The 19,777-nt window shown below is 69.0% G+C and overlaps 4 protein-coding genes across 4 annotated transcripts; 3 read left to right on the top strand and 1 right to left on the bottom strand.

Annotated features, from left to right (window-relative positions):
- Window positions 1–204: 204 nt before the first annotated feature.
- On the bottom strand, window positions 205–5,702 carry CHLNCDRAFT_137639 (hypothetical protein; the record flags this gene model as incomplete). Its single annotated transcript, XM_005851036.1, has 21 exons — window positions 205–230; window positions 447–539; window positions 704–791; window positions 950–1,007; window positions 1,162–1,254; window positions 1,455–1,545; window positions 1,673–1,780; window positions 2,023–2,113; window positions 2,247–2,329; window positions 2,442–2,530; window positions 2,773–2,845; window positions 3,123–3,216; window positions 3,367–3,494; window positions 3,647–3,710; window positions 3,856–3,954; window positions 4,186–4,296; window positions 4,464–4,538; window positions 4,731–4,784; window positions 4,927–5,004; window positions 5,138–5,495; window positions 5,629–5,702. The coding sequence occupies 21 exons, from the start codon at window positions 5,700–5,702 to the stop codon at window positions 205–207; spliced, it is 2,028 nt and encodes a 675-aa protein (XP_005851098.1).
- A 448-nt stretch (window positions 5,703–6,150) lies between these two features.
- Window positions 6,151–10,051, top strand: CHLNCDRAFT_137638 (hypothetical protein; the record flags this gene model as incomplete). The annotated part of the gene is made up of 5 exons (XM_005851332.1): window positions 6,151–6,219; window positions 6,383–6,679; window positions 6,844–9,432; window positions 9,521–9,612; window positions 9,718–10,051. 5 exons carry the CDS (start codon window positions 6,151–6,153, stop codon window positions 10,049–10,051), a joined length of 3,381 nt encoding a protein of 1,126 aa, XP_005851394.1.
- Window positions 10,052–10,324: 273 nt separating this feature from the next.
- Window positions 10,325–16,625, top strand: CHLNCDRAFT_137637 (hypothetical protein; the record flags this gene model as incomplete). The annotated part of the gene is made up of 16 exons (XM_005851331.1): window positions 10,325–10,447; window positions 10,522–10,634; window positions 10,900–11,002; window positions 11,269–11,357; window positions 11,557–11,710; window positions 11,989–12,229; window positions 12,470–12,581; window positions 12,777–12,883; window positions 13,128–13,186; window positions 13,375–13,527; window positions 13,750–13,816; window positions 13,947–14,029; window positions 14,166–14,259; window positions 14,471–14,580; window positions 14,767–14,874; window positions 15,087–16,625. The coding sequence occupies 16 exons, from the start codon at window positions 10,325–10,327 to the stop codon at window positions 16,623–16,625; spliced, it is 3,255 nt and encodes a 1,084-aa protein (XP_005851393.1).
- Window positions 16,626–17,983: 1,358 nt separating this feature from the next.
- Window positions 17,984–18,784, top strand: CHLNCDRAFT_18852 (hypothetical protein; the record flags this gene model as incomplete). Its single annotated transcript, XM_005851330.1, has 2 exons — window positions 17,984–18,269; window positions 18,417–18,784. 2 exons carry the CDS (start codon window positions 17,984–17,986, stop codon window positions 18,782–18,784), a joined length of 654 nt encoding a protein of 217 aa, XP_005851392.1.
- Between the last annotated feature and the right edge of the window lie 993 nt (window positions 18,785–19,777).

Genomic DNA, 19,777 nt, shown 5'->3' with positions numbered 1-19,777 from the left:
GCCCCCCCCCCCCCCCCCCCCCCCCCCGATGTGCAGAAATCGTGCTTCACCAGCCCAAGCGCTCAGCAGTTCAGCTGCAAGTTTTGGGCGGACATCCCCTTCTCTGTGCAGGTGTGCTCCGCGACAGGGCCCATGCCGGAGCACTCGTGCACCTGAGAGGCAGTCAGCATGCATCGCGGCATTCAACATTCCCGGCCTTTTGCACTACGGCGGCTCAATGTCCAAACCAGCTTACACATCGTCCCAGCAGTGAAGAACATCGAGTGAAGAACATCGAGTGAAGAACATCGAGAACCAAGGGGTTGGGGGCAAGGGTCAAGGGCAGGCGAGTGGCAGCAGCCGTACGGGCAGTCGGCGGGACTGACGCCAGACCACAGCGTGCATGTCATGGTTGTGGTCACGCCAGCGCATACAGGTCGACCACCTTGTCCTTTCCAACCGCATACAGGGGGATCCCAGCGCCTCATTCCACTTGACGTCGTGGTATGTGTTGCGCGGGCGGCCGTCGGGCCAGGACGCCACCACGGGTTCAGACAGCACTGCAAGGGGAGGCAGGCGGGGAGGCAGGAGGGTCGGTCGAGAGAGTGGCAGCACTCACCCTGTGGGGGCTAGCGCGACGGCTTCGCACAGGCGAGGAAACAAGAAAGGGAAGCGGAACCCCCAGCGTAATGCAGGTCCACGTGGCGAAGCTCTGTGCGCTGACCTGGCGCCGTGGGGTTAGTGATGTCCAGCAGGCGCAGCGTGTGCACTGCCGACACCACCACCGTCTTGCGCCCGGCATTCAGCGCCAGCTGCAGGGCGGGCAGCATGAGTGGGAGGTGGTGCGTGTGTGTGTGATTTGGTGCTTGGGTGGCAGGAGGCAGCTGGGGTGCTGGCAAGAAAAAGCAGCTAAGCCAAGCAAGGCTTTCCCAAAACAGCAGCAGTCGTCAGGCAGCAGGTAGGGCCCTACCTTGAGCACAGTCATGTTGTCAGCCCCCACTTTGGCCAGCGGCGGCTGGCCCAACGTCCTGCAGGCCAAGAAACCACGGGTCAGAGCTCGTGGGCGAGACGACCTTCAGCAGCGGGCCTACCGTCTGCCGGCCGGCCGTGCGCCGACTGCCCCACCCTGTCCGGGGCCCCTCGCAGCCCTGCCCCGCCTCATCAGCAAGCGCCGCGGCCCACCTGATGTCCCACAGCGCCACGCTCTTGTCGGTGCTGCCGCTGATGACGAGCGGGCCGGCGCTCTCTATGGATGTCACCATCAGGTTGTGCGCCCTGCAGGTGGGCAGGTGCAGCCAGCGGGTTCAGGCAGCGGGCTCAGGCAGCGAAGTGGCGCGCGGGCGGCCGCAGGCAGCAGGTGCAGGCGGCGGGGTGTGGTGAGGGGGCGTGGGCACAGCAGGCGCGGCTGCAGGGACGGGGCCGGCACAGGCGGGATGCGAGGCTGCCGCGCGGCGGCCGTCCAGGCCGCCACGCACATGGAGTGTCCGGCGGGGTCAGGGGCGCCAAAGGTTCCCACGTGGGTGGGCGACCGCAGATCCCACAGCAGCATGGCGCCGCCCTTGTCGCCTGCGGGAAGGGAGGTAAACGGCAGCGTGGGGTGGGAGGCGAGGTGATAGTTGGGTAGGGCGAGGTCTGGATGGGTGCGTGGGTAGGTGACTCCAGAGGAAGGGAAGGGCCCAGGCGCGCTGCTCACCAGACACAAACATGTTGGCATCCCCCGCCACCCCCCGCAGCGCCGTGGCTATCTGGGCGTGCCCCTTGAATGTCTGCGTGGGCTGCAGGCTCTGGAAGCTGGCGGCGGCTGCAGGCGGGGAGTTGGGGGCGGGCGGTGGCACATGTGAGCGTGCGTGCGGGTGAAGTGTGTGCAAATAGGGTTGTGTAGCGATACGTGGGTGTGTGGACTGGACGGGGCAGGCGTGGGAGCCGCGCCGCGGGAGCCGCAGCGCAGCAACTGCATGCATGCTCCCTGGGCACATCCGTCCCGTCGCTGCACCGCCACCCCACCGACCCCGCCGCAACAACCCTAAAACCCTAGACCCTCACCCGCCACATCCCAGTATCGGATCAGAGGCGCCTGCGCCCTGTCCAAAAACACCGTCTCTCCCGTCAGGAAGCCGGTGCTCTCGGGCAGCGCCTGCGGGCAGAGGGCAGGCACCCGGGCAGTCGGTAGGACGGTGGGCACAGCCCCACGTGCCACACACCGACACCACCGCAGCCCTGCACAGAGAGGCGGCGGACATGACAGGCACAGCCCAGCTGTGGCTCACCCGCACTGTGGCCACCGCCATCATGTCATCCTTGGCCACAAAGCCCTTGGCGGCAAACCCGTTGGGCTGCCCGCTGGTGAAGCCTGCAGCCAGGCCGGGGGCGCACAGCATAAGCACATCACACACAGCGTGAGCACATCGTGCACAGCATGAGCACAGCATGCGCAGCGTGCGCTCTCCCGCCCGCGCGCGCACCCCCCAGGCGCAGCGACTGGGTGGCCTGGTTGAGGCAGCTGCAGAGCAGCATGTTGAGGCGGGGGTGGAAGTCCATGGAGGAGATGTACCTGCAGCGGTACAGGAGGGGCCAGGATCGATCAGGTCAGTACCATGAGGGCAGATGTGATGGAGAGGGCAGCGGGTGCAGGAGCACAACCCGCATTGGGCAGGGCAGGCCGGAAGCGGGCATGGCGCTTGCACCGGTGTAGCACAGCACAGGGCAGCGCAGGGCGGCGCAGCACAGCGCGGTGCAGCGTGGCACAGCGCAGTACAGCACAGCGTGGAACAGCGCAGCGCAGCGTGGGCTCACTGGTCCCCCAGCTCCAGCTTCTGCACCGGGCTGCCGTCCTGGGTCCACACCTGCAGGTACATGTCCTTGCCGCCTGCGGGGAGGGCAGCCGGCAGGCATGGATCCAGACAGCCGGTGTGCGCAGCCAGCAGGCAGCATGGATCCAGGTGGCTGGCGTGCTGCCAGGCGCAGGTGTGCTGCCAGGCGCAGCCGGCCAGCCAGCAGGCAGAATGGATCGGGCGGTTGGCGGAACTGTAAGCGTTGGCTGGAGTGGGTGCGTGCAACCTCTGCCACCCAGGCCCGCAGGCATGCACGGCGGTGGCGGCATGCGTCGGGCGCGACACTTCCTGCCCCCATCCCTGCTCACCCACCCGTCACAAACTGCTGGTGGGCTGAGTCCACAGCCATGGCAAAGATCATCTCATTGTGTGCGCCTGGGATGGAGCGGACTGGGCGTAGGGAGCGCTGCACACGGCCAGGTCAGCACAGGGCACGCCCAGGCACGGCGAGGGGTTGGGAGGTAAGGCGGGCGTGCAGCATGCGTGGGGCGGCAGCAAAGAAGGGGCAGGCGAGGCATCTGGCGGAGCTCTCGCGGCAGCCGCGCTGAGGGCTCACCGGTCCCGCTGGGGCGGCGCTGGGTGCGGCTGCAGGGCCGGCTGCCGCCACGGCTGCGGGGGCAGCTGCCCCCTGGGTCCAGCCCATTGTACTGTTGATGTACTCCACATCGTACCTGAACTCCGCATCTGCAGGAAGAAAGAAAGAACCAAGGGAGGAAGAAAGCGCAGGGTTGGAAAGAAAGCACAGCGCCGGCGAAAAGGAAGGTGTCCATCTGTCCATGAGGCAAGCACGCAGCTGAGCTGCAGGCAGCCCACGGCCGGCCCACGGCAGCACACACTCGTGATGTTAGCCACAGTGGCCCGCATCGCCTCCTGCGTGGCCGCCGGCACCTTCTCCGCTATCTGCAGGCACAGCAAGCGGTGGGGCGGCGGCTGGGGGTGCAGTTGGGGTGGTAATGCAGGTGGGGATCGATCACCGGGGTGGCAGGCCAGCAGGCAGCAGGCAGCAGGCAGCAGGCAGCAGGCAGCACGCGCAGCAGGGGCGCACCACATGCCCCGCAAGCTCCACAGTCTTTCCCAGCATTGTCACAGCCGCGCCGCGCTTCTCCGGGTTGCGGGCCAGAGTGCACATGGTCTGGATGGCGCCCTGCAAGCACACGGGTTATGGGTTGCGGCGCGGGCAGCCGGGCTGCCAGGTAAGTGCAGACGAGGCAGGCAGGCAGAAAGGAAGCAGCAAGTGGAGAGCCGGCTCGCAGGCAGTAGCGAACAAAGCGCCCTACACAAGACGTGTGCCGCGCTCAGCGCGGCACCGCCCACACACAGTCCCTCAGAACTAGGGCCCTCATGCAAGCAGGCCAGCCAGCCAGCTGGGCCTCACGTCTATGGGCACAATCTCTATGGACACAAGCGCAGCAAAGGCCTCGGCGTGCACGTAATACTCGCCGCGGTTGGCGTTGACGGGGCGCGGCTTTGTGAGGTGCGTGAGCAGCTGCGGGCAGGCAGGTGGCAGGCGGGGGCGGAAGTGGGGTGCCTAGGAGCATGCGCGGGCGTGGCATGGGCGCAGCGCGGCAGCACGATCAGGCGGTACGGCTGCGGAATGCCGCGCCACAGGCATGGCGCCACCAGTGCAGCGCAGCACCGCGCAGCGCAGCGCACCAGGCGCATGATGTAGTCCCGGAACTTCTCCCTGAAGCCGGGCCCCATGCTCTGCAGCAGCATCACAAACGGCACCTGCAGGCCGGCAGCCAGCGGCAGCGGCGCAGCAGGGGTGAGGGCTGGCGGGGGAGGAGCCGTGCGCCACGCCGGCGAGCAGCGGCAGCGGCAGCAGCTGCTGGCGGCAGCGGTACGCAAGGGCAGCGGTAGACAACACGGTGCAGCAGTACCAGCGGCAGTACCAGCGGCTGGCGGCAGCAGCAGGCCCACCGCAGAGCGCTCCTCGGCGGGCAGGTTGGGATTGAGGGCGACGGATGTCCAGATCTGGTGAGGAGGAAAGGACAAGCAGGGAGGAAAGCAGGGAATTGAGTGCCTGCTCCGCAAGCAGCTGCTTTGTGTGATACTTAATCCCAACCATGCAGCTTCCGAGAGGAATGCAGGCAGCAGTGAGGCCGGTCTGACTCACGGTGCAGAATTCCGGGAACATCGCCGCAGGGCCGCCCAGCGAGGGGTCTGACAGGAGCGCCTCAAGCTGCCGCGCCAGCTGCAGGGCAGGCCGCAGGGCAGCGAGCGAGGCGAAGCCTTGGGAGGGAAGGGCAGCGCAGCAGCGGGCCGACTGCACATGCCGGCTGTGTGCGCGAGCGGGGGCAGCGCCAGCATGCCTGCAGGCCCCTTACCGCCTCGGGGTGTTCTGTGTACTCGCTCTGCGCAATCAGCGCGTGCATCTGCTGCTGGGGCGGCGTCCCTGGCGGGAACTGGATGGCGGGCGCTGGCGGCGGCGGCGCAGCCGCTGCCGCGGTGCTGGTGGCGCTTTGTGTGGAGCTCGCTGGCGTCAGCGGCCCTGGCGGCGCTGCTGCTGAGTTGATGGGGCTGGGCCCGCGGCTGGCGGCTTGCTGCTGGCCCGGCTCGGGCGACACGCGGGCGGAGCCAGGTGCTGTGGGCAGCGGCGGTGGCGCGGCGGGTGCGGGCCCCTGCTGCGATGCCGGTGTCACGCCGCCGTTGGCCATGTTCACGCTGACATGGTCGGTGAGCTGCCTGCACGCAGAGGGCCAGGAAACGGAGCGCGCATGATCAGAGGCGGCATCTGCAGGTGACATGCGGGCTTGATGGCGATCGGCAGGCCATGCCGATGTGCGATCATCGCGTCCCACGGCACCCGGCACGCTACCTGAGCACCGCCAGCAGCTCAGTCGCCATCGGCACCTCCTCGGGCGCCACATCCACAGTCACCGTTATCCGCATGCTGGGCTGATTTCGGAAATGCCGCGATGGCGGGCCAGCCGAGTAAATGCAACACTTGGCCTGCCGCCTTTCCACCCACCCGCCAACCCGCCGCCATGGCGCGCCAGGCACCTCTCTGGTGCCTTCTTTGATCATTCATTCAATCGTGATGCCAATCAGAGGACTCTGCAGGATAGTTTGGGGGGAGAATGTAGCAGGCTGTAGGGATGTCTGATGGGCTATTGCCTCTTCAGTCGTGCCGCCTCGGCAACCAGACCAGCTGCCGTCAAGGTGGCACTCGACGCAGGCTTCAGAAGCCGTCAGCAGCTTCTCTGACAGGCATCGATGTTCAAACCGACCAGCAGGCCTTCCCACTTTCCACTGCGAATATTTCTCAGGCATTGTATTCCACTGCAGCTAACCTTCACAACACGCGTTGCTGTGGCAGCCCTTGGGCACAGCAACCACCATGCTGTCCAGAGCTCCGAGCAGACACCCCAGCAGGGAGCAGCCCCAGCGGCTCTACTCAGACTCCGAGGTTGGTGCCGCACAGCACAGAGGCCGTGGAGGAGGGCGCAGGGCAGCAGCAGCGCCCCCTGGCAGCCTGGCCCGCCGCCAAGCGCCGGCGCCCGCCTTTGCAAAACACCCCGCCCGCTGACGGCTACCTCACTTCCCCCTCCTCCCCGCCTTCTCCTACGCAGGACCACCTCCACTGCTACGACTCCCACTCACAGCGCCTGAACGAGCAGCTCAGCGAGGATCTGGTGGCCTCCCAGCGCGAGGCGCAGCGGCTGCGGCAGCAGGCAGCAGCAGCGCAGCGCGCGGCAGAGGCCGCCGCCGCCGCGCTGCGCCAGGCCCAGCAGCAGCTGGCGGCGGCGCAGGCGGCGGCGGCGGCGAGCGCTGCTGGCGGGCGGGGGGAGGGCGAGGAGCATGAAGCCGGCAGGAAGCTGCGCCAGCTGGAGGAGCGCTGGCGCCACGCTGAGTATGCTTTGGAGGAGGTGCGGCGACGCCTGCTCTGAGGGAGCTTAAGGCTGTGTGTAAATTCGCACCGGCTGGTACCTTGATTGCTGCCTTGGCAGATGCGGGAGAGCAGCCTGCACCATTGCCCCGCACGATGATGCTCCCCGCCCGCCACCACCACCGCTGCCCGCCTGCCCTGCAGTCGGCCAGGCAGCAGGAGTCGCTACGGGCGGAGGCGCAGCAGTGGCGCCAGCACGCCGACGAGCTGCGCGGCCACCTGCAGGAGCAGCAGCGGCAGGCCGAGGCGGCGGCAGCCGGGCGGGCATGGCATATGCAGCAGGCTGGGCGGCCCGGCAGCGGGCCCACTGCCCCACACCCAAGCTGGGCAGCTGAGCTGGAAGTTGCCAGGGCCCAGGCTGCCAGCCTGCAGCACCAGCTGAGCGAGCAGCAGGCTGCCGCCGAGGCGGCGGCCGCGGCGACTGCCAGCCTGGCAGACGAGCGGGCCGCGCTACAGCGGCAGCTGGGTCGACAGGTGGAGCAGCAGCAGGCGCAGGAGGCGGCGGCCCAGGCCCTGCGCAGGAGGATGGCCGCCGCCAGCGCCGCGGCAGCGGTGGCGTCGCAACAGCAGCAGGCGCAGCTGCGGGCGCTGCAGCAGCAGCTGGAGCAGCAGCAGGTACGGGTGCAGGAAGCTGAGCAGGACAGGCAGCAGGAGCGGCGGCGGGCCATAGATCTGGAGGAGGTGCTGCTCGGGCTAACCGACTTCAGCGCTGCCGCTGCCGCATCACATGCCGGCGCCGCACCACCAGTGCCCGCCGCTTCCAGCCATGCATCTGCGGAGCGACCCGACACCGCTGCGCCCGGCAACGGTAACAGCAGCAACAGCTGCCAGGCCAGTGCGCGTAATCAGCCGGCATCGCCGGCCCGGGAGTACCAGCAGCAGCAATCCGAGGGGCTGAGGGCGGCTCTGGCAGCGGCCGAGCAGCGGGAGGCAGCGGTGCGCCGGGGGCTCGAGGCGGCTCGCTCGCAAGCTGAGCAGCAGGCAGGCGAGTTCCGGCAGCGGCAGCAGGAGCTGATGAAGCAGATGGATGAGGCGGCAGGCAAAGCCAGGCGCGCCCAGGCGGCGCTCGTGCAGCAGAGCGAGGAGCTGGAGTCATCCCGGCAGCAGCAGCAGGGCCTGCACCGGGAGTGCCAGCGACGCTGCCACGAGCTGGAGGAAGAGTGGAGGCGGCAGGGGCAGGAGCTGGAGGCGGCGCGGAGGCTGGGGGAGGAAGCGAGCCTGGCGGCAGCAGCAGCCGCGGCAGCGGCGGCAGAGGCAGCTTCCAGGGAGGCCAAAGCGGCAGCTGCAGCACAGGGAGAGTCCCAGGCTCTGCTGGCGGAGAAGGAAGGCCAGCTCGCGGCAGCACGGCAGGAGGCAGAGCGTCTGGGGAGCCAGCTGGCGACGGGAGAGGAGGAGGCACGGCTGGGGCGGCGGCAGCTGGCGGAGGCTCGGGAGCAGCTGGCAGCCCGTGCTCTGGAGTTGGAGAGGCACCGCGAGGCTGCCGCCGCCGAAGCCGCGCATCTGCGGGAGGCGGCAGCGGTGGCGGCGCAAGAGGCGCAGGGGCGGCTGGCTGCCCAGCTGGCAGCAGCAGCGGCTGCAACGCAAGAGGCCGCGGCAGAGCAGCAGTCTAGAGTGGAGCGGCTGCAGACGGAGGTGCAGGAGTGGCGGTCTCGGTACGATTTGCTGAGGGAGGAGGTCAATGCTGCTTCCACTGCGCAGCAGAAGCAAAGCGAGGCACAGACAGCAGAGTGGGCGCGCGTGCCACCAGCGCTGCTGCCGCCCAGCCAGCAGCACACGCAGCCGCCAACTCAGCACACGCAGCCGCAGACCACGGGTCAGCTTGCTGTTTCATTGAGCCAGGGCTACATGCCTGGGGATGCCAGCAGCGGCAGCCTACCTCTGGGCAGCCCGCCTGAGCGCAGCAGCAGCATCGGCGGCAGCAGCAGCGAGGTGGCGGCACTGCGGCGGCGGGTTAAGGAGCAGGCTGGGCGGATCGATGCCCTGCTGGCGCACATCACCCAGCTGGAAGGTGGCGGCACGGGGTCGGCCGCTGCGCTGTCCAGGTCAGAGGTGGCAGCGGTGCAGAGCCTGGAGGCAAAGCTGCAGCAGGAGCAGCTGTCCCGGCAGAGCCTGCTGCAGGCTTACACCGAGCGCAGCATGCAGGTGAAGCGGCTGACCGTGCAGCTGGATGCTGCGCGCGGTGCGGTGGGGGCCCAGCGGGCTGCCCTGGCGGCAGAGCAGGCCAGGGCTGCGGCGGCTGCGGCTGCGGCGGCGCAGCTCAAGGATCAGCTCGGGGAGCAGCGGGCGGCGACAGAGGCGGCAGAGGACGCGCTGGGAGGCCTGCTGGCCCGTTGGCTGGCGCAGCAGGCTGTGCAAGCGGTGGTCAGCGAGCAGGAAAAGGAGGTAGCAAGGGGGGCTGGCCAGGCACCCGTCACACACAGTGCGCAGCAGCTAGCCTCTCCCGGCCCTGCCGCGCCGCCGGCGACGCCACCCCAGCAGCCACCTGAGCTGCACCGGCGGCAGGGAGGTGGCCTGCCAGAGGGCGGACAGCGGGAGCCGGAAGCGGCGCTGCAGGAGGAGCAGGCTGAGCAGGCTGAGCAGCGGCTGCAGGGCTCATTCCTGGCACAGCTGGAGCTCCAGCGATTGTCAGAGGAGAATGCGTCGCTGCGGCAGCAGGTGGCGGCCATGGAGGCTGCGCTGGCAGAGGCGGCAGAGGCCACTGCTGGCCACGCCAACCAGCAGCAGAAGATCCAGGTGTGGCGTGGTGCCCTTTCACAACTATTCCCTGCTGCCGCCGTGGCATTTCACGGCGCCTGCCGCTTCCTGACGCACCGCTGTGCAGTACCTTCACCGCGTGCGAGGCGAGCTGGAGGGCATGCGCCAGCAGTGCAACAGGCTGCTGAGGGAGCGGTTTGAGCTGGAGCAATGCATCAGGTGGCAGGCAGCAGCGGAGCAGCTGCCTGCCCTGCCTCTCTGGCAAGAGGGGGTCAGGAGGCCAGACTTTTCAACCGTCACCGACATGCCTGCCCCTGATTGCAGGTACCTTGCAGCCAGCATGCAGCTGCCCGGCGCGGTGCAGCGCAATGCCGCTGGCACCGGCACACGCAGCCCCGTCAGCCATGTGCAGCCCAGCTCGCTCGCCGGCCACGTCGCCGGCAGCGGCGGCAGCACCGAGAGGGCTGCGCCAGGGCGGCCACCGCCCCGCTCCCTGTCTGCATCTTCCCTGGACAGCGCCGCCAGCAGCCAGGCGAGCAGCAGGGGCCGCGTGCAAGCAGGGACGGCGGTTGAGGCCGCCATTCAGAGCCGGGTGGCGGCAGTGGTGGCGGCAGGCGGCAGCTGGGGCAGCCGTCAGATGCCCAGCGGCAATGCATGAGGTGGCTGTCCGTCTTGGTTTTCTTGTGTTTACTAGCAGAATAGTAACAGGGCAGCGGCAGCAAGAACTGAAGGTCGCAACGAGCGGCGGCAGCGGCAGCGGCAGGGCGGGCGGTGGCGGCGCCACCCTGGAAAGCCTGCCCGATCCAGCTGGCATTTACACCTCCTGAGAGCTCTTCAACCAATCGCGATCACCAACAGCCAGCCCAATCAGCCCCCCAGCCGCAGAATACGCAGCCCACATGTCCATCTGACGGCGGTCAAGGGCGCCCGCATGTCCAAGGCACATGGGGCCAGAGCGGCCGCGCTGGCGGCCCTCATTGCGCTCTGGGCGGCCCGGGTGGATGCCGGGGTGGTGGCCGTGGGCAAGCTGCAGAGCTGCGTGAACGACGGCACGGTGAGTGGCGTGCTCAGGACGCTCGGCCCGGGTGCCCCTCGCGCCCTGAAATTGGACCCCTCGCTGCGCCGCAGACGCCATCAACAAGCCTCAGCTGCTCCCAGAAGATCGTGGTGACCGTGGAGCTGGAGAATAACAAGCTCTACGAGACGGAGCAGCTGAGCTTTGGGGTGTCCTGCGTGAACAGGTGCGGGAGCGCCGCCTGCGCCGCCAACATGAAGCCTCTCCACCCCGCGTATTGGCCACTATGCCAGTGACCGGTGCCAATGCGGCGCTTCGCCCGCCGACCCATTCTCTAGCCACTTCCCCGCCACTTCCGCCGCCCCGCCGTTGCTTGCACCCCCCGCCGTTGCCGCCCCTCCCAACGGTTCCATTGCCCCCTGCCCCTCCTTGCCCGCTCCCACCGGCCCCCACCTCCCCCTCCACGCTCCCTGATCGCCCTCTGGCTGCAGCCCCACCGACCAGTGCCCCTGCCCCTGCAACTATGCCACCGACCCGAGCTGCCAGTGCCGCGACCTGCGCCAGACCATCCTGGTGGCAGCCACCAAGTCCCCCGTCAAGGCCTCCTACCCCATCACATACAGCCAGCACTTCAACGGCCGCCCCTACGAGGCAAGCCCAACGGCGCTGGCACCGCTGCTGCACAGGCAGCGTGGAGCTGCCAGGGGACAACTGTCAACTGATCCCCGGGACCACGCCTGCCGCTCTCCAGCCGCCGCCGAGCGCCACGGATGCGCCTGCCAGCCTCCTGAGCCGCCCTGCTGCCCCTGTGTGTGTGCTCCACACTTGCTGTGTTGTACCGCCCATGTGTACTGCTGCAGGACATCATCGTGGGCAGCACTTGCCGCGACGGCTGGAACGATGCGGGCGCCACCTGCGGCTTTGCCCAGGACGGCGGCCAGGACGTGGCGTGAGCGGCCGCCGCCGCCGGCTGTGCCTGTTGTCGAGGCAGGGGTGGAGATGCGTGCCCAAGCAGGGCAGTTCTGCTGGGCCCAGCGAGTTGGCAGCAAAAAACAAAAACATAAAAAAGCCGCTGCCCTGTGCCAGCTGCCTGCACCCTTCTCCTGCCCACTGGCCCGCCCGGCTGCCCTGCCGCCCCCGCCCCGCAGCGACTCCCAAGGCTTCTGCTGCGACTGCGGCAGCCTCATCAACTTTGGCGGCGACGACGGGCAGCTGTCGCGCGGCAACCTCGACTGCGGCGGCTTCATCCAGACGCAGGACTCGGCCCACTGCCTGCGCTTCGACAACACGTGGTGGCACGCTGTGAGCGCTGGGAGCGGATGCGCGGGCCGGGGGTGGGGCGGGGCGGGGCGGAGTGGGGCGTGTCGGTGGGCTGGAGCGGCTGGCAATAAAGGATGGGATGCCCGCCCAGCTCCCGCTGCCGGGACCCAGTGCTGTAAACTGAGGCGCTGCCCCTCCCTGCGCGCCCTGCCCCGCCCTGCGCTGCCCTGTCATGTCATGTCATGCCGCGCCATGCCACGCTGCCACGACCTTTTGCCCCATCCCGTGCCCGCCCACGCCCGCCCCTTGCCTCCCTCCAGGGCTACGTGATTGGCGAGTATTCTCTTGACTTCACCATCAACCTCAACATCACCACCGTCACCACCAATGCCACCACCAACGCCACCGCCGCCGCCTCGGAGCTGGTGACGCTCACCCCCAGCGCCCCCTTCCGGCGCGACTCCTCCCGCCGCCTGTCGGCCAAGCTGCTGGGAGACCTGGAGTCGTACCAGCAGGCGCCCCAGTTGGACGGCAAGTGGCTGCTCATCCCCACCAAGCCGGGTGCGCGGCGTCCGCCGCTCCTGCTGCGCCTGCTGCGCCTGCTGCCGCAGCGGCGGCGTCGACAGGCTGGGATGCATGCAGCCAGCGGAAGGTCAGGCCCAGCAATGAAAAGGATGGGAGAAGAGGGGCCGCTGATGCCGATGCCGCCACCGCCACCTCGATGCCGCCACCGCCACCTCGGCCACCTCTCCTCGCCGCTGCCGCCCCACCTGGCCACCTCCCACCCACCCGCCGCTGCAGGGGAGGGGCCCCAGGAGTGGTACACCCGCCACTTCAATGAATGGATGGTGGTGGACGGCAACCTGGTCACCACCACCGGCCTGGAGTGCGACAAGATCGGCGTGAGCTACAGGTGGCTGCCTGCGGCGCTGGCTGGCCGGGGGAGCTGCTCTTGTGTGTTTGTGTGTGTGTGTGGGTGGGTGTGGGCGTGTGGTGTGTGGTGCACGCGCGTCTGGGTCGAGTGGGTGCCATCCAGTGCGCGTGCATCACCAACTTTCCGCCAGCCACCTTGACATCCCACCCCGCCACGCCGCCCCCGCCCCCGCAGCGGCTTCCGCAACAGCCAGCCCAACAAGTGCACCACGCCGCAGGGCAGCTGCCTGCGCAACCAGATCGTGGACCTGTATGCCGCAGACCTCAACAGGATCAACACGGGTGGGCGCCAGTCAGAACCACAAAATGATCGTGTGGCGTGGGCTGGTGCTGCTGCTGCTGCCAGCTAATGTGGTGGTGACAGGGTTTGTGGCGAGTGCGCGCCTGTGGTGGGGGGCGTGGCGTGCGATTCTGCGTCTGTGCTGGTGAGCGAGGCAGTGTGGGTGGTGGTGGACGAGGCAGTGTGTGGGGTGTGGAAGTGGCGGTGCCGGCCGGCCCACCTCCGCTGCGGCTGCTGCCCCTGCAGGGGTGGACCCGTTGTATTTTGTTGGGCGGTACGGTGGCGGTACTCTAAACTCCGACCAGGTGCGGCGTGGGGCGCGCATGCCCTGCGCCAGGGCCCGGGGCCATCCCGCTGCCGCTGCCCTTGCTTGCCCCATGCCACAACCGCCTCCTCGCCGCCTGGCCCTGCCCCGACCCCACCCATCCCTTCCCTAGTTGTTGACACAGCTGCGCCCCACCTGCCGCCGCCCACCCCACCCCGCTCCCGCCAGTTGACCGGAGAGCTGCAGGAAGACGGCTCCTTCAAGCTGGCCCTCAACCTCCCCATCTCCGCCATCAAGGTCAGCCTGCTGACGCTGATGGTGGCGGCGGACGACGTGGCGTTTGTGGTCAACCGCTCCCCCGCGCAGATCACCAGCGTGCAGGTGGGCTAAGCAAAAAAGTGCAGTTGTGTGTGGTGGTGGTGGCCGTGGCGGTGGTGGTGGCGGTAGTGGTGTGCTTGTGTTTGTACGGCTCCCTGCCGGCAGGTGGCCATGCCTTGCTTGAGGAATTGGGCCGCAGCCACGCATCTCCCTGTGCGTGCCCACCCGGCAGCCCCATCACCCCTTATCACCACAAGCGCACACACCCCTCCACCACGCTCGCAGGTCTGCACATACGACGGCATCATATGCGGCGGCTTTGAGGCGATGACGGCACGGGGCTACCTGCGAGGTGAGCCACGCTGGGCCGCGCTGTGGTCGCCGTTGGTTTGTTGTGCCCTGGCTCCCTTCGTGACCCGCACCCACCCCTCCCAACCCCGCCATTTCCACAACCCTTGCGCACAACCCTTGCGCTTGTGTAGTCACTGTGAGGAACAGCGGCTATGTGGCGTCTGACTATACAGTGCAGGTCACGAACTGCACCACCGGAGTGCGGAATGTGCTGGTGGGTGGCGGCCAGCCCCGCTCCCAGCCCTGCCGCCGACAACTACCGCCGACGCTGCCTGCAACCACCCATGCCCGCTGCTGCCTGTTCTGGCCCCCCATGCTCGCCGCCGCCTGCCCCTTCCTGCCATCTGCAGGCGCAGCGGGCGGGCATCGCCCCCCAGTCCTCCACTGTGTTCCAGTTTGAGCTACAGATGGAGAGCGACGCCGCCTCAGAGAGCAGCTGCATGGGTGAGGCCGCCACACGGCGGCGCCGCCAGCCTGCCTGGAGCGGCAGGCTGCCTTGTCCGCTTGCCACTGCTGGCCGCCGCCCAGCCAAGGGCTGCATGTCCCGAGGTGCAGCTTTCGCTCGCCGCTGCACGCACCGTGGTTGCTCCCTACCCTGCACTCTGTCACCACCTTGGCCTTTACCTGTACCCCTCCCTCTCCTGCCCTCTGGCAGTGTCTGTGGTGGATTCCCTGGGCGACACAGTCGCCACCATGGGCATCAGCTTCTACACCGACGCCACAGACTACACCCAGCCGCCAGAACAGTCGGACATCGGGGACCAGGTGCGGGCGGTACATATGGTACCGCCATGGTACAGCCTGGCATGGTATAGGCAGCAGCGCCAGGTGGCGCGTCCTGCAGCGGCTGCCCTCCCCCCAGCGCCAGGCTGGCGCTGCCCTGCCCCGCTCGGCGTCAGGCTAGCTGCCACTACGCTATGCTGAGGGCCCTGCACCCTGGTCCTGCTGCAGGTCACGGGACCCAATGAGGACACCCCCGACTGGTGCCAGCAGGTGTGCCCCCGCCTCACCGACTTCAAGTGCGCAATCAACAAGGGCTGCTACGGACGCCTGGCAAAGGTGCGGCGCCAGGGCGCCGGCGCCTCGCTCCCCCTGCTGCGTCTCCCTCCTTCTTCTGCCGCTGGGCAGCGCCGGTGGCCAGCCGCGTTGCCGGGCACAGCATTGCCGCCGCCACCAAGCAGCCAGCCCCTCGCTCCGCGCAGCCCCTGCCGTGCCACGCCAGGCACGTCACCGTGCGACCGCCGCCCCCTGCCATCTGCCGCTCCGCGCAGGGCCTCTCTGCCATCGTGGCACCGGTGGCCGGCCTGGGTGCGCTCTTCATGATTTGGAAGACGGGACACCTGGGCCTGGTGCTGCGTATCCTATCCTTCCTGTGCTGCCGCCCCTCGGCGGCGGCGCCGCAGCCCGCCGCAGCCGCGCCCGCGCCCGCGCAGCAGCCGCCCGCCGGCGGCAGGAAGCAGCGTGGTGGCGGCCGGCCCTCGCCGTCGTCGTCTCAGGATGGGGAGGCGGGGGGGCAGCCCGTGGATGGCGTCGTGCGGGTGGCCAAGCAGGGGCAGGCGGCTGGGTGGAAGAAGCTGAGGGTGGGTTCGGTGGCTCCCGACCCCGAGCGCCAGCGGCGGCGCAGCAGCAGCCTGTACCGGGCGCGGGCCTCCATCATTGCGGCAGCGCACCAGGCCCGCGAGATGCTCCTGGGCCTGCGCTGCATGGTGAGCAACCCACTGGCCGACGGCGGCGACGAGGAGGCGGCCGCCGGGAGGCTGCCCGCGCGCGTGGCGGGGCCGGGGGCCGGCGCCGGAAGCGGAAGCGGCGGCGGCGTGTACGGCGGCATGGGCTCAGACCCGTTCTGCACCACACCCACCTTTGCGCCCATGGCTGGCGGCAGCGGCGGCTCGCCCTTTGGCGGCCTCCCCGTCCGATCCACCGGCGGCTCCCCAGCCGCACCTCTGTCCCCTATGGCCACACCCACCGCCCGAGCGGCGAACGCCGGCTTTGCGGCGTTTGGGAGCGGCGGTGGCGGCGGGGGCGGTCCCAGCCTGGAGCAGCAGCTGCGCCAGGTGCAGCAGCAGCGCCAGCTGCTGCGCCAGCTGCAGCAGGTGCAGCAGCAGCAGGACTCGCTGGCGGCGCTGGCGGGCGGCGGCGGCGCCGCGGCGGCCTACCACCTTGCCGAGAGGGCCGCCTCGGCGCCAGCCCTCTTCCTGGCGCCCCTGGGAGGCCAGCCCAGCCTGTCGCCGCAGCAGCTGGGCGCGGGCTGGCCCCAGCAGCAGCAGCAGCAGCAGCAGCAGTGGCCCGCTCCAGCGATGGCCAGCTCGGCGCCGGGGTCGCCGATGGCGGCGGCGGCGGCGGCGGGCGTGCTGGGCCCCGGCCACCCGTTGCTGCCGCCATTCGCCGCCCTTGGGGGCGCCCCGCTGTCGCTGCCGGCGGCTCTGCACCACCACATGAGCGCAGCGCTGCTGGCGGGGCCGTCCCTGGCTGGCGGCGTGCACTCTGCGCCCGTCACCCCAGCCGGCGCAGCCTCGCTGCAGCAGCAGCAGCAGCTGCAGGCGGCGGCGTGGCAGCAAGGGCTGCAACAGCAGCAGCAGCAGCAGCAGCAGCAGGCGGATGCCCTGGATCTGTCAGGGCTGGGCCCTGCCTCCTGGCAAGGCGCGCTGGCCGGCGGCGGCCCGCAGCAGCAGCAGCAGGCAGCAGGCATGCACGCCCTGGGCCTTCCGGCGCTGGAGGCGCAGCAGCAGCAGCAGCAGCAGCTGCGGCGGCTGGCTGCGGCTGCCGGCGCCGCCAAGAGCCGCTTTGCACCCGGCCTGGGCGGCGGCTGAGCGGTGGGTGGCTGGCGGGGGCTCGGGCAGCAGCGGCGGCACCTCACTTTGGCGGCCCGGACCGCTCCTGTGGCACATCTGGAGGGCTCAGCTGGGCGGCAGGGCAGTTTGCCCTGCCGCCGAAGCAAAGGGGGCATATAGGGCGCACAGCTGCTGCCGCGGCTACCGCCCACTCCAGGACGAGCGGCGGGGTGGCTTTGGGGCCAGTAGGTCGGCCTGGCGCAGGCAGCCCAGTCAGCAGGCTCTGAAATCGCTGTGGAGTAGCAGCTCCGCTGAAGGGGGTGCAGCCAGCACAGGGGGTCCTTAGCCCAGGCAGGACAGGCGACGGCGGGGTTGTGCCGCCCCATGTGTGCCCCGTCGCCCTTTCCTCTTCTGGGCGGCCTTTGCTGGAGCCGCGTCCGTCCCATATCCCTCCAATCCTGGCCTGTAATCGCATTTACCTGCTTGTCGGCCTCAGTCTGAGGCAGCCTACCACACAAGTGACCGGTCTGGCATACGCGCCCGCTCCCCGGTGCACTCGCTTCGCTCTGCCTGGGGCTCCGCCACCTGTTTCCCTTCCCTCTACGCACGCTGCATTGCTGATTTAGACGCATTCGACGGCCGTCGGACGACCTGTGCACTGCTCCGACCCGCCGCCGACCAGCCTTTTTGGGAGTGGCAGCCCTGCAAGCAGGCAAGCAGCGGCTCCCTGCGCCCCTTGTCGCCGTCCAGGCGCCTGCAGTGGGAGAGCTGAGCCTCAGACCCCCTCTCGTCACTTTGCCTGCAGGGCGCGAGACGCATTACATGACCTCTCAAGCAGGCCCCGCCTCTGCCTTTCAGCTGGCCTCCTCTGTACCAGCAAGGTGAGAACGCGGTTTGGCCGGGGCGGCCGCGGGCGGGCGCAGGGTGGGCGCGGGCCGCCCGCACGCTCCGCCTCCCCGTTTGTACGGACTGGCGGGCTTGTGCTGCTGGCTGGTCGCCTTGCACAGCACCCACCCAGCCAACAGGCGCAGGGCCTGCAGCAGTGGCACGCAGCAGCGCCGTGGCCGCGCCCAGCCCGCCGCAAGACACCACGACGGCCGCCGCACGCCGCCGCTGCCGGGCCCAGAGTCTAACACCCCCCCTGCTCCGCCGCCGCCGCCGCCCGCAGCTTCCGCAGGGCCACCAGCGAGGCTCTCAGCTGGGTCTCGGTGGAGACGGCGGCCAACATGGACCTGATGGCTCAGTACAGCCTGTGCACCACCGACGGCACGGAGGAGGAGGAGGAGCTGACCAACGCGCTGACCGCCGAGCTGGCGGCCGATTTTGGGCTGCTGATGCGCGAGCAGTCGGGCGACGCCTCCATGTCGCGCCACTCCTCGCTGCAGACCGCCTCCTCCATGCTGTCGGCGCTGGAGGAGCCGCAGGAGGAGCCGGAGGCATCGCTGTACGACCAGCTGGGCGGCGGCGTGGCGGTCAAGGGCGTGGTGGACGACTTCTACCGCCGCGTGCTGTCGGAGCCAGCCATGGCGCGCTTCTTTGATGGCGTGGACATGGCCAAGCACCGCCGCAAGTTCCTGCTGTTCGTCACGTACGCGCTGGGGGGCCCGGACGAGTACCTGCAGCTGGCGCCGGAGCCGTGGCCGCAGCTGTACAGCGCGCACGAGCGCCTCATCCTGCAGTACGGTGAGCGGCCGGCGCGCGTTTGTTTGCTTCCCCCTCTTTGCCGGCTGCGCAGGCTGCTGCGTGTCCCGCTGCCGCACCTTGCCGTCGCGGCACGCATGGCATCGGCGCCTGACGCTCTGGTCCCTCTGTGTTTCGCTGTGCGTGCAGGGCTGAACGAGACGCACTTTGACGCCATCAAGGTGCTGTTTGCCACCACCCTGAGGGACGCCGGCGCCCCGGAGCACTTGATAGAGCAGGCGCTGGCGGTGGTGGAGAGCACCCGGCGGGTCCTCTTCCCGCTCGACCCCGCAGCGCAGAAGGCCAAGGAGGCCAAGCAGGCGCCGGCCAAGTGCCCCCACATGCGCCAGCTCGAGGAGGAGGCGGCAGCGGCAGCGGCAGCAGCAGGGGCAGCAGCAGGGGCAGCAGCAGCAGCGGGCGGCTGCCCGCACATGCGCGGCAGCACCGGCGCGGCGCCATCGGCAGCAGCTGCCGCGGCAGCGGGCTGCCCGCACATGCGCCAGAAGCTGGGCTTGTGAGCGCACGCACCCGTCAGCTGTATTTGTTGGTTTCTTATATGTATGTTTACGCCTGCCCTGCTTTCTCTCCTAGCAGAAGTCTTCTCACATCTCCGCACTCCCTTTCAGATCTATCTTCCGTCACCCTGGCTGTGCCAAGCGAGCCTGGCGCCCACGGGTGCCGCGCTGGCACGCCATTTTCCCTGCGCCCGCCCTCCCCCCACGCACCCACCCCTCAGCCCCCAGGCCTTTACGGATATCTGGACGCTTAGTGTCTTGCTCTGGGCCCCTCACCGCCATCACCCTCACCCCCATTTCTCGCTTTGCTGGAACCACCTGCAGTGCTGTCCCCACGCACTGCCTTCTGCAGCCTCTGTTTCTTGCGCAGCAGGGCCTGCCTGCTCCTTGCTCCTGCTATTGATTCTAACGTCAAACACCACCTACACTGAAACCTATTGCATTCCGCCTGGTTGTAACAAAGCAGGCACTGACTATGGTTAGAATTGCAGGAGCTCAGTACTGAAGTTGGAAGGAGGAAAGAATCACGCCACAGTTGTGTGCAGTCAGGGGGTAGGCACGCTGGGCCTCAGGTGGAGGCTAGCTGTCCCCTGGGCATGGCAGCTGCCCGTGCGCGCAGCGCGGCGCGCGTGGCCGCCCGCCCATTCAGCGTGGCAATCATGCCAGCCGCCGAATCCTTGTCCGGCACCTTAACTGTCAGCGCAGAGGCCTGGCCGGGCGCCGAGCCGAGCCTGATGTACACACCCTGCACCGCAGCGTCAGCGGCAACGGCAGGGTCGGTGGTTTGGTGCGGTGGGCGGTGCGCGCTGGGAGGGCGTGGGCTGCTGATGCATCATGATAAGCCTCCCTTGGTGCTTTCCTGCGCCTGCCAGGCATGGGGTGCTGCCCGAGCACAACCCACCAGCTCGATGCAGGCGGCTGCCACCCACCAGCTCGTCCCGTGCCGCATGCACCGCATCCGCCTCCTCTATGTAGATTGTCTGCCCAGCGCCCAGC

Source organism: Chlorella variabilis, assembly GCF_000147415.1.
Source record: "Chlorella variabilis unplaced genomic scaffold CHLNCscaffold_2, whole genome shotgun sequence".
NCBI lineage: Eukaryota > Viridiplantae > Chlorophyta > Trebouxiophyceae > Chlorellales > Chlorellaceae > Chlorella > Chlorella variabilis.
The sequence above is the reverse complement of the archived record's forward strand: the minus strand, read 5'-3'. Positions and strand labels throughout refer to the sequence as shown.